This window comes from Manacus vitellinus, unplaced genomic scaffold (assembly GCF_001715985.3).
Source record: "Manacus vitellinus isolate BGI_N305 unplaced genomic scaffold, ASM171598v3 scaffold_23_pilon, whole genome shotgun sequence".
Lineage (NCBI taxonomy): Eukaryota > Metazoa > Chordata > Aves > Passeriformes > Pipridae > Manacus > Manacus vitellinus.
Genome location: NW_021939718.1, coordinates 8,550,381 through 8,563,310, shown reverse-complemented (window position 1 = coordinate 8,563,310; position 12,930 = coordinate 8,550,381). Strand labels below are relative to the sequence as shown.

The window sequence follows — 12,930 nt, the reverse complement described above, 5'->3', positions numbered from 1 at the left end:
TCCAGGGAAGTTGTGGATGCCCCATCCCTGGAAGTGTTCAAGGCAGCTTGGACAGAGCCCTCAACACTGTGGTCTAGTTGACCAACCCCCCTGGCCAAGGGGTTCAAACTGGATGATCTTTAAGGTCTCTTCCAACCGAAACCATTCTGTGATTCTATGATCCAGTCACATCCAGTCTGATACCTAAAACTGGGGAGATTGAGGATTTTGTTTCAACTCACACAATCCTACCACTGAGGTGGATGGGATAATGCAACTGCAATAATAGAGAATTCATCCCAAGGCCTTTCATTATATCAGTTATATAATTCTTTTTACTGATGCACCACTGAGCAACCCTTCCCTTTTTAAACTGGTGGAAGTGTAGGTTAGCTGTGGGCTAGAACGTACATAATGTGCAAATTATTTGTAGGTCTCCTTTCTGAACAAATGCTTCCAGAGATCACTGAAAAAAAGTAGTATGTAACAGCCTAAAATGCATAATTTTTTCCCTCTCTTCCATAAGCACAGGGTAATGAAATAAGTATTTTAAGAGAAATATATTTCTCTGGGGTTTGACTCCCAGGGAGAAAAGTAGAAGCATATAAAGCTATCACGTGATCAAAGGTTTCATGCTATTTCACAGCATACACATTCCTTTGGAATCCAATTCCAGTACAGTCAAATAGCCACTTAAACTGGAAAATTGGATGCGATTAAAACACACCCAGAAAAAAAAATCTTCTGAAAATGCATTTTAAAATCTGTATTTAGCAAAGAAAGATTCCAAGATAATGTCACAAGCACTACTGAGTTGGTAATGCAAACACCAGCCTGTCTCCTTCTATTTTGATCTTTCTAAAGAGCCTGCAAAATTCCTTCATTTCCGTGTTTGGGTTCAGGGGGAGCCAGCAGACCTTGGCAAAATGCCTTTGACCTCTAATGGATGTTGGGTTGGTGCATATTCAGGGCATTCTTTGGGGTTGTTGTAGACCCCAGACCTGTGTGAGCCACGGCAACTCACTCCCCATAACCTATAAATCAAAAATTCCCTGAGAAGCAGGGGAGGAATGGGTGCAGGAGCGGATAAAGGGAGCTTTGCTCTCTTCCAGAGCTGCCATTTGAAGACCAGCCACTTGGACAGACCTATCATCAGAGTGGCCAATACCAAACCACACACAGACAAGGAAGCACTCTTAAAAAGTTTTTATTAATTTTCATTGTTTTTTTTTTTTAAAAAACAAACCCGTCAGTGCAACAGTTCAGTATCCCCTTCCTATCCCCCATCAGTAAGCAGTAATTTTAAAATCAGGAAATACCGAGTGCTGAAGCCAATGGGTTAGCATTTTGCTATTATTTCCTTCTGTCAAACTCTGAAAAAGTCCTCTGTATAAATTAAACAATGAAAAAAATGTTATTTTCAATTCTATGTCATTACAGTCAACAGAATCATAATAATGCACCTAAAATGTGTGTCCACAATATATCAGGTATACATTTTTGGGAAAAGAGAAAAATGAAAAAAATATGACATTCTAAGCTTGTTAAAAGGATAATGGTCCCATATTTTTTATTACAGGTTAGCAAAACAAAATCCAATGGATTACAATATTTACATGTTATTTGAAAAATTAAGTAGTGATAAAAGCATGTCACAATCATTGTTTTTTTTTGTTTTTTTTTTCCTTTTTGGTAACCATTACAAACACCCAATCCAGGTATGGAACTGTTTAAATACATTTGAAATGAGGCCAATTAAAAAACAAATACAGACACAAAATGTGTATTTATACTTGTCCCTCCAATGTTTTTTTTATGATGTTCCCTCCCTATTAAAAAAAAAAAACAAACAAAAAACCCAACAAAAAAATCAAAAAGAATCCCCCTAACACACAGTTGATGAATCCCCAAAAAAGCAAAACACCATGCTTCTCAAGTAGCACTTATTCCACAAATGCAACATTTTTGCCATCATTTTTATGTGAAGCTATCCAGGACAAAATTTCCCCGAGAGCTTCCTATTCTCCCCTCCCTCCCCCTCCCACAGATCCCCCCCAAAAACAAAAAAAACAAACGAAGACACATGCATTTCTAAAACTAGGTTTCAGTCAAGTACTTTCTACTTTTTGGAAAGAAACTTTTTTTTTTTAGCTTTTGTTTTTTTGTCTTTTTTTTTTGTTTGTTTGTTTTTTTGTTCACAATCAGAACATACCCATGGGCACCAGATCCTGTATTCGCTGCTCAGGCAAAACTCCAGTTAAGTTTGGTAGGCTTTCCACCCAAGAAGTAGTGCAGGATCAGCCACTTAGGTATGCAGGTTCCTATTTTCATTCGACACTGCTCCCCTCATGCTAAAAGCTAAGGAGGAGGGGAAAAACTCAGCAACTCCATCTTGAATTGAGTAAAAGTAGTTCTCCAGGCTCAATGTCATATGTAACTATTTCACCTCCGCTTGCAAAAAAGATGTGTTAACAGACACCCCTCCCTCCCACCACACCAAAACAAAAAAGAAAACACGCACACCACAGACGAAATAAAAAAAAAAAAAGGCATCCAATCTTAACGAAAAGTTACTGGTGTGAGACTGATCGATGTTAATATGACAAGCAACAGAATGGTTATGAGGACCCATGTGTTTGGCCCATGAGCTGCATAGCTGTGCTGTAAGTTTGGTTCTTTAGGTTTTTTTTTTTAAAGTTAAAACTTCTTTGTTATCTCCATATGTTTAAAATTGACAACAACGAACAATAAGAACAACAGCAACAACAAAAAAAATTCTATTCACAAGATCTAGTCTCCTTTCCCTGTCCCCCACTTGAAAAGAAATACTCATTTTACATGAAAAACTCAATTGTGCTGTATTTGTAACACCTCAGGCTGATAGAAAATAAACGTGTGGCAAACAAAACCGCACAATCAGTCACATGAAATTCTACCAAATACTAAAATTATAACCAAATACTAACAAACAGCTTACCTGGAATAAAGGATGACAATTCACAAACAGTTATCTAGGAATTAAAGTATCTCTCTCTTTTTTTTGTTTTTTTTTTTTACTAAAATAATTAAAAAAATCACAGTATTTTAAGAAATAAAACCCACACTGGGATTTTAAGCACAATTTGTTTTCCTTTCTTTAAAACTTTCTTTTTCTTCCTCCATTCACCACCTTGCCCAGCAGTCTCTCTACATTTAACCACAACAACAACAGGTAGTACTGACAAATGCAGAGATCTCCCTTGGTTAATTCTGAGGTACTAGGAAACAGGTGACTGTTTTAAGCAAAGCAGTTTCTGTTTTGTTTTTGTTTTCTTTTTTTTTTTTTTTTTTTTTTTGTTTGTTTTTTCTCTTTTTTTTTCTTTTCTAAAGCAGTTGCATTCAGTCTGGAAAATCATTATGTATTAAAACTAGAAAAACGCACACAAATTTGTGTGCTGGAAAGTTGTCCCCCCACCACTTCTTCCATGCTCAAACGCTTCCATTCAAAACAATCGAAGTTCTCCACTGCAAAGCACATGTAATGTAGGAAACACGGGGAGTTGCTTCATTAGTCCAAGATGAACGTAACTTCCCGCTGTCAGATCCAGAAGAAAAGATGCAGTGATGTAATGGAGCCACTTATTCCATCACTTAAATAACTTTAATATACACACACTCACACAGGTACCAGTGCTTTGAAAATAGATCATTCAGTCCTAAAAGCAGCTTTTTTTCTTCCTTCTGCCCACCCCACCCACCCACGCCATCCCGCTCATCTCTGTTCAAGTACGTCGATTAGACTGACACCAAACACTTATTCATTTTTGGCCTCTGAGTTGTCTTGGAGAGGTTTGTCAGCAGCTACCATGCTGACTGCTGTTTCACCATTGTGGGAGTAGTCCACCACCATTGTCTCAATGTCTTCTTTTTCTTCTGGCAGTGTGCTTACTGTTTCCTCCATGTCCTCCTTTGGCTGGTTGTCCTCGCCGGTCCTGTGGTTGCTTTCGTTCAGCGCCCTGCAAAGCCAAGCAGCAGAGAACAGAAACAGTCAATACAGGGTACAGCAAAGTCAATCACATGAGGGAGAAAAGCACATCACTTTCCAAAAAGGCAGATAGGCCACTGCCACCTCTGGCTCAAAAGAAGAGGAAGTGGAATGAAGTTACCGCTGGCACCCACAATATTCTGGCTTTGAAACCAAATCTTTGTTTGTTCTGCGCTGGGACAGATATGAGTGAGAGGGAAGAACTCAAATTGTGACATTTAAAGTCTACTCCCCTTTTTCCAGTCCCCTGGTAAACAAGACTTATGAGACACCAAACAAATGCACAGGAAAACAGTACTTTTCCGAAAGAGTTAATGATCCAATAAAACTTTTTATAGGTTTCAAGTATTCATATTCAGGCAGGTAATATTATGGGTAAGAGAAGTCATTATTTATTGTCCCATCACAGTTAACCTACAATACTGTATTCAAATGTTTTCCACAAGTCAGCAACCTTGAATGAAATCTACTCTTTGAAGCAACTCTGCTCAGCAAAGAGATCTCTGCTACCAACGAGATCTCCGCTACCAATGAGATCTCCATCAAAAGAAGGAAAAAGATTGTTCCAGAGATGCCTGTTTTATCTGTGATGCTATCATCCCACAGTGGGCAAACTGTCACAGAAAGGCAAACATTTAAAAAAAAAATCAACAGTACACTCAGATGAAGTTAATCCTGGCCAAGTGGTATTGACCCAAGGACAATCTTAAGTTTTGGAATCATAGTTAACCCCACAGTCTTACAGCTGCCCTGGGCTGCAGAGTTAAAAAGGATGAATGAGAACTTCCTATGCAGAGACATCTGATGACTGTTTCCATACCCGTGATAGACTTGTTCTTCATAGAACCGTGTTTGCTTTCATCACAGGGTTTTTTGGGAGGGGAGGAGAGGGGTGATAGAGATCTAATCCTTCCTTTGGCTGTTTGGCAAAGGAATGCAAACCAACTTACATGCCATGTCTGAGCACATGTCGTTCCCACTCAGAGCCTTCTGTAAAAGATCGGCCGCAGAACTCACACGGGAAGCGTTTCTCTGGAGCACTGCTGTCAGGATACATCATGGGATCTGGAAAAAGACAGCAGCCCATGAACTCAGAAGTGCCAGAGCAAGAAGGGATCATTGTGATCCTACTCTGATCCCTTCTGTTGCACCTTCTCATCCTGGAGGACCAAAAGGACATTCCTGTCAAAAACTGCTTGTGAAAATGTAACTCCCACAAAGCAAAGTAACACTACAAGTGACAAATCCCATCCCAAATCCTAGACTATCTCTGCAAATCAGGGTAAGGAGTTACTACTCCCTGTTCCTGTGTTTCAGCAAATGAAGCGACTGTGGAATTTTAATTCCAAACCAAAACTGGGAAGTTTAGGACTGACATGGCTTGAAAGCAAAATCAAAAAATCCACTCGAGACCATCTATAATTTTTGAATTGGTAGCACAAATTTTAGGAAACACAGACTTGGTGTATTTAACATGTGACCCTCATAATATATTGACATCCTTTCACGAGGGAAGTATAATGGATTAAGTCCCACATCTTAACTGCATAGGTGTTTCATCACATCCTAATCTTTTATACAAAGTGCTTGGGGCCACATTTGCAGAAGTGTCAAGCACCCAGCAATATGAGTGAAGTCACTGGCAGTTCAGGGAGAGGCATTCCTGAAAGCCAATTCCATGTGAACACAGCCCGCTCTCACAGAAGATGAAACATTTCCTCACAAATTAAGAAGATCGCCACACAAGCCATTAAAAATAATTGCATGAACTATCTCACTTGATTCTTTTGCTGGAAATGAGACAGCACCATCTGCTCAGAGCATTAATTCCTTAGCAGGGATTATTTTAAGCAAGAAATCAACAGAATGTCTTTCTGACTTCTCCCAAACTACATAATAAAATGAAAGGGATTTTGCTTGATATTGGTTCTGATCTTTGCTCATTTGATTTCTTCACTCTCATATTTACTCTGTTCAAAATCAGACTGAACTCAAAATTGCTCACACATTGCCTATTATCCACATGTAAGCCCTGTATATGCATTTTTGTGACACGTCTCAGTAGTTAGCCTTGACATAAGTTTATATGAAATGGTTCATGGCATGTTTTTTTGCCTCTTCACCCTGGAAGAAAAAAAATCCACTTTGTATTCCTTATTGGCAGTGATTTATTATGTGGTTAAATATCATAAAGCTGCTGTGTCATGAGGAGTACCAGAATGTAAGTAAATGCCATTAGCTCAGTTTGTATCTGGATTTTAATACCTTATGCATGGTACAAATTTATAAACACATTGCAACACACAGACTAGACATGATGCAGGGAAAAATATTTATGGAGGGTAATAGTTTTAGAGGCAAAAGCTGCTGCTGTTCTGCATAAGAATATATCTATCATGTAGTACACAATAGAATCTTTATTCTGGACCTCTGCAGAGAGGAGGTATTAAACAGAGAGATTGTTTTGCCTAAAAAAGGGAGGAGAAGGAGCTGTGCAGACCGCAACAGAGAAAACTCCAGCAAGACCTTGTTGTGGCCTTCCAGTTCTAAAAGGGGGATTGTAAGACGGAGAGACTGCTTTTACTAGGGCCTGTAGATTCATTGCAAAGGGCAAGGGTTTAAAACTGAAAGAAAGTAGCATTAGATTGGACATAACGAAGAAAGTTTTTAAGATGAAGGTGGTAAGGTCCTGGCACAGGTTGTCCAGAGAACCTGTGGCTGCTCCATCACTAGAAATGTTCAAGGCCAGGCTGAATAGGGGTTTGAAGCAACCTGGTCGAGTGGAAGGTGTCCCTGCCCATGGTAGGGGTGTTGGACTGTACGATCTTTAAAGGGCCCTTCCAACCCAACCCGGTCCAAGATTTATACTTCTAACTCTCATTAAGATCAGCGAGTGTTACTCTAGTAAAAACAACACCTTTTCAGACAACACTACCTTGTTCATCTTACTTCCCAATAAGTTTTGCTTCTAAGGATGTGAATTTGGGCTGCTTCCCTGGAAGAATATCAGAAGCTGCTCTCCTCTGGGGCCTGGAGAGGAAAAGTAACAGACTGCACACACACCTGACCTGTGTTTTTGCTTCATCTCATCACACACACAAGCACTCGTGGGCATTTCACAAAATCACAGAAGATGCTGAGATGGAAGGGACCTACAAGGATCATCGAGTCCAACTCCTGGCCCTCCAAAGGACCATCCTCAAGAATCACATCATGTGCCCCAGAGTATCATCCATCTTTGCTGCCCTCCTTTGGACACTCTCTAATGGCTTAATATTTGTTTCTGCCTACTATGGAAAAACGCCTCTCAATTCCAACTTCTGCTAAGACCAATACACAAAGATCAGTAAAGACAGTCAGTCTCTCATAGACACAGTTCCCACCAGGGAGAGCTGTTCTTTGCATTGCCAGACACCTTCTTTTTCCTCCCTCATCTCCTTTTATACTATATCCTTTAACAGAAGCAAATTACTCTCTTCCTTTCCCATTCAAGATTTCAGTTCAGCTCTGCTGAGCTCTGCTGTTCAGCTCTGCCTGTTCATGTGGACAAGAGCCCTTCTTTGGTCCACTATCCAACAGCTCATTAGGAGAAGTCATATTTGCACCTTCAGATTTGCACTGCACAGAGCAGCACAAAGTCAAAGTGGTGAATCTGGGCAGCTGTTTGACTCACAGGAAGAAATTCTGGTTCTCTCTAAGGTCACAGACCTCAGAGGGTTCAGACAGCACTTGCTTCCAGATACCTGGAGCACACGGAGGTACTCCTAGCAAATCCCACTTTCTGCTAACACCACGAAGGCTAGAATTGTCAAATGCACCCAGTAGCACATAGAATTGCAGAGTTTAATCTGGTCTGAAAGCTGTAACAGCATTAGCCACCTTGACACACGCTAAAAGCACAAGTCTGGTCCTCTGCTAACAGGGCAAACCATTCCTGTGTTAGAAATATCTTCTGAAAATCCATAGGGATATGCCAGCAGGTAACTTAGCATCCAACCATGTCTTCAGTTCTTGTCTCGCTGGGACATTTTTCAAAAGTGTTCCTTGCATCTTTGCACCTTATAGTGGCAATTCACACGACTTGTCTTGAAAAATAATCAATAAAACTGATTTTTTTCCAGATACCTTTGCTGTAGTAGGCATAACTGTTTTCTGCATTTTCTACCTATTTTTGTATAATATATTACAAATGGTAACAGATTAAAAAGGAGTGAAAAATAACAGTGGTGAAACAGTGGGCCTACAGACCAACCAGGAGAGAATTGCTGCAAATCATTAAGACATTACCCACCCCTTGCTGAAGTATTGATCACTAGAAACATGGGGATAAAACATCTACTATCCCTGCAAATTTAAAACTCCAGCACAGAAGATGATATTTTTTATACTTTCACAGTGTAACCTAAAGCAAATTTAAACAATGAACTTCACCTTGGGCTGTCCTCCCTCCCCATGGTGCATTTACAGGGATTTGTCAGGCCTGGCAGACAGCACTTTCTTCTCCTTGATCTGGATATCATGGCTTCCAAGGTCGCTCCAGCACCTGTGCTTGTATGTAACGCTAAAGTAATCCTCACAAGGACAGCATGACTCTTCATCCCCTGCTAGCTGTGGGTCTACACAGAGCATTAATCAGCCTCCTACATCTCCAACTAAGGTGAACTGGTGCTTTAGTCAAACCAGTGCACAATTTCTGTTCCAGTCATGAGGATCTGAGGGTCGAGGCTGTCCCTGAACAGACACTCAAGCATATTTACACGACTCCTAATGTTGAACTTTGAAATGCATATAGAACTAACATTCTTTAGGTTCTCCTCTTGATTTCTCTACTGCTCTACCTGAGATCTCATGCAGGATATTTTTCATTAAAGCACAAGTGGTTTCCTATCCAATTGGCTTCCTTTCTCATTTAAATAAAAGCTATCACTAACCACACTTGAAGCGCCGCTGCTAAGTGCAGACTGAATTTATGGTGCATGGACACCAAAAAAAGTCAAGATGCTAAGGGGTTTTGATATTAAAATGTCAGAAACATGACCTGAATTATTTTAGTTCTGTAAACTAACTCTGAATCCAGAAATGGGAATTTTTCAACATCTGAAAATATGTAGCTAGACACATTTTCCTTTCTGAAAAATTCCTGACTGAGCTTTGAAAGCTAAAAATTGAGGAGGAAAAAGTTAAACATGGTGGTGTACCTTTAGCTGAGGCACACAGAACTTTGCTAACTGCAGCTGTCAGCATTAAGAAAATGGGTGACCCAGAATTCAAATCATAAGTGGGCTAGAGTTGTGAACATACTGCATTTGAATGATCAATTGTGCACCAGAATTAGAAGACACACAGTTCACATCAGATATTGCAATAACCTCGTTTTCATGGGGGAAGTTGTTGAAAAGGAAGGGCAAGAAACCCTTTGTTTAATTTACAGAGAACCTTACTTCTTGCCTGCTGATCTAACTTCAACCAAACCAAAAGCATTAGTAAGCACGTGGCCCAGCCTTGTTGAAGTCACTGGGATTATTCTTAGACACAAACTTAGGCACATGTTTAAATATGCAACAGTACAGACAGGTGCAGCACGGACCCACCCTGGCTCCAGAGCTGCCCACTGCAGAACTGCAACAAGGCTGACTGACAAAAAATGCTAGGCACAGAGTAAATAACAGCCCATAAACCAGCCTTCATCCTTCACTTGAATGAAAAATGCTTACCAAAACAGAAAATCTGACAGATCACTAAAATACTCCACTTACATAGTTTTCCAAGCCCTTACAGATGTCCTCTGCATGGGCAGGTAAGTCACAGATGCTATCTGTGCTTTTCCATGGTATGTATTCTCTTAACAGACAGAAAACTTGCCATGAGGATTAGAAACATGAGATTCCCATAGCAGCAGTGCCTGTGATAAAAGCCACATTCTGCTTCTGCTGCCATGCCTGCTGCAGACAATGTGCTGTAGAATCAACAGCTGACCTCACATGGTTGGACTGGTGAGGTATGTTGTAGTGCCAAAAAATCCCCAATAAAATAAACCCAACATATCAAAAAGCTGCACTGACCTCTCTCTTCAGTTTTGGGGCTTAACTCTTCATCTTTTTCTTCTTCATCACTGCTACAGCTCTCTGTTTTTCCTTTCATTTGTTCCAACTGGTCCAAGTTAACCCGTCCAACCAGCTCAAAATTACGACTCACCTTTGAAAGAAACACTTTTGTTAGCAGTCAGCACAGTCACCAACTAATCTGAAAAATCATCACATATGCAAAGCAAAATCAAGTACACCCCAAAGCCTGTTGAGCTAGAGGTAGCATGCAGTCCCCCCAATCAAATTAACACTCGTTTCTTTTCATCGACAGCAATAATCCTATTGCTGTTTGTTCTGTATTTCTCATTTTTGCTTTTCAAAAATAAATGAGATTCAGCAATCCCCCTCATTTCTTCATCCAAGAAACGTAAAACACTAAGTAGCATATCCTCTTTTTATGGCATTACTCAACCACTGTGATCAAATGCTGCCACTGCATATCCACGCTGAAGGAAAACTCTTTGTGACTGGTTCATTCAGCTTTATTCATGAAAGGATGGATCTTTTTTTACTGAGCACATGGCTGCTGTGTGCCACATACACTTTCACTCATTAACAATGGATTAATTTTCATTAGGAAGGGCTGCAAAGTGCTCTGAAAACTGATGCATAGACTATAATGGGAACAATTCACCCAGCAGTCAAATTCAGCTAACCCTGGGGTGAAATGCACCAGCTACTTAACAGCTCACAGCAGCAGTATGAAAGGAGCAGCTCAGGGCATAGGATCCACCACATCCAACAGAAACAACAGAGCAGCAGTCCAGATTTACAGTGGAGGCGGAGAGCATGGAGCATGACCAGGACACTGAGGCTAATACTTGCTGGATGACAAGTGCCCTCTGAGCTCATTGATCACTGCTAGGAAGGGTTTTGGATTCATCTTTCATGCAGAGAGACAGCCCTCTATCAGCACAAGCACTGAGCCACAAAGGCAGGAAGGACAGAGACGGAGGAATGAGCGCACTACAACACCTCCTGCAAGATACTGAATGAAAATATCAACACCACTGACTATTCTTTATCCCTCTGTAGGAAAGGAAATGTCAATGATCCCAAGCAGGACGTGAATTAGACTGCAGTATATATCCAAATAGTAAAGCATCCTAAATGCAGTGGTGGGAAGATTTCTAGCACTACTCTTCAGATAGCTGTGATCAGGTTCTCTAACTTAACACATTACCCACTGAGATTTAAACACACAGGACCACAGTCAAGGCACTTAGTTCATATAAAGGAACTCTTTAAGGTGCAATATATAACTTGGGTATCTGAGCCCAGAACATGGACACAAATTAGAGAGGTAAAAGTTAACAAAGAAAAAAGGGGAAACGATACCCTAAACTACCAGCACCATCACTGCAGGTCCCGATTGGAAAGGAGAGCTAAGTAAGGAAATAATAGTTCCTCCTGGATACACCAGGCACCTTGCTCTGATGACTAGGAGGTATGGAACATCTCAGGTACTGTTTGAAGTGCAGAAGACTCTCCAGAAGTAATAAAGGGGGCAGACAAGTACAGCAGGCCAACATGAGTTAAAGTTTGTTTTTATAGGACAGCCAAATACTTTTTAAGCATGAGAAGTTTTTTTTCTGGGACTTCTGCTACCAATACCTTCCATATAAATATATTTGGATGTAAGGAAAAGTCATTCAGTCAATGAAGTTTTTAGGTGAGGACCTGGGCAGCTCAGTTCCAACAGGTGGGGGCATATAGCTGCCTTCCCTGGAAATCTGACAAGGAAGTACTCCAAGAAATACTCCAAAACACATCTCAGTTCTAAAACATAAATGTTTCTCAGCTACACAGCTAGCAGTTACAGATATTCAAAGCTAACAGTCTGTGGAAAGCCTTTAATGGCTTCTCAAAGAGTGGGCCTGGTACGCACTCAGGTAATCCACAAAAACTCCAAAGCACTCTTAACTTAGGACCTAGTTAGACTTGCTGTCTATCTTTCCCTTGTTAAATGTAAATGGGGATGTACAGCCCTCTTTGTTATTAAAATATGCATGGCATGTCACGCTGCTGAAGTTACCAGAGCAATCTTATGTTTGGAATATCCTGCCTTTTACAGGGGCTGAATCACACTGCCTTACTATTTTTTCACAACCCTTCCCACCACCCCACTCCTTTAAATAAACCTAGCATACACAGGAGCCTTTTCCAGATAATCATACTCTGCATGCAACAGTCTGCCAATTCTGATCAATCTGAACAGCTTTAGGAACGCTTATTTTTCAGTTTCTGAAGAAAAAAAAGAAATAATGAGAAAAATGAGGCAGGCAAGCACAACATGGGATTAGTTTCCAAATTTGGGGAGGGAGACAAAAAAAACCCCAAACAGTGTCAAGTTGGCTAGTCAGACATGCAACTAAACTAATACAGCATTTGCAAAGGGGCAGATTGCCACAAATTAAAACTATTTGGATGTTACCTTGTGCTCATCTCGAAGGTGAGCATCCAGCTCCTCTGTGTGTTTGGTCTCATAGTAGCAGAGTTGGCATTTGTAAGGTTTCAGTTCATTGTGCTTCTCTATGTGCTGCTGCAAGCTCTCATCACTGGAGCAAGTAAAGGTACACTTATCACAGCGGAAAACAACTCCCTGCAAGTACTTGGACAGTTTGGAACGGCAGACTTCAATGGGAACGACCCGCTCTTCTGTAGGGACAGGACAACATTCACTTAACAAATTTTATGAAATACCAGGCCAACACGTCAACAGTTTGGGTGCTGCCACTGGCACAAAGAATGGGATATGCTGTATGGGAAGGCAGTCTGTCTATGACAGAATGGGACCTATTAAAATAACACAAGAAAACAACCCTGCAATCACAGGGTTAA

General features: G+C 40.6%; 1 protein-coding gene across 3 annotated transcripts in view; it reads right to left on the bottom strand.

Annotated features, from left to right (window-relative positions):
- Nucleotides 1–2,157: 2,157 nt before the first annotated feature.
- Nucleotides 2,158–12,930, bottom strand: part of ZNF462 (zinc finger protein 462) — a 91,635-nt gene continuing 80,862 nt past the window's right edge. For all 3 annotated transcript variants that reach the window (XM_008923690.3, XM_018072876.2, XM_029959938.1), the window contains 4 exons: nucleotides 12,524–12,747; nucleotides 10,066–10,198; nucleotides 4,954–5,068; nucleotides 2,158–3,974 (listed from right to left, as the gene is read on the bottom strand). In XM_008923690.3, coding sequence (XP_008921938.2) covers nucleotides 3,773–3,974; nucleotides 4,954–5,068; nucleotides 10,066–10,198; nucleotides 12,524–12,747 — 674 coding nt within the window. In that variant the 3' untranslated portion in view covers nucleotides 2,158–3,772. The remainder of the gene's footprint in view (nucleotides 3,975–4,953; nucleotides 5,069–10,065; nucleotides 10,199–12,523; nucleotides 12,748–12,930) is intronic.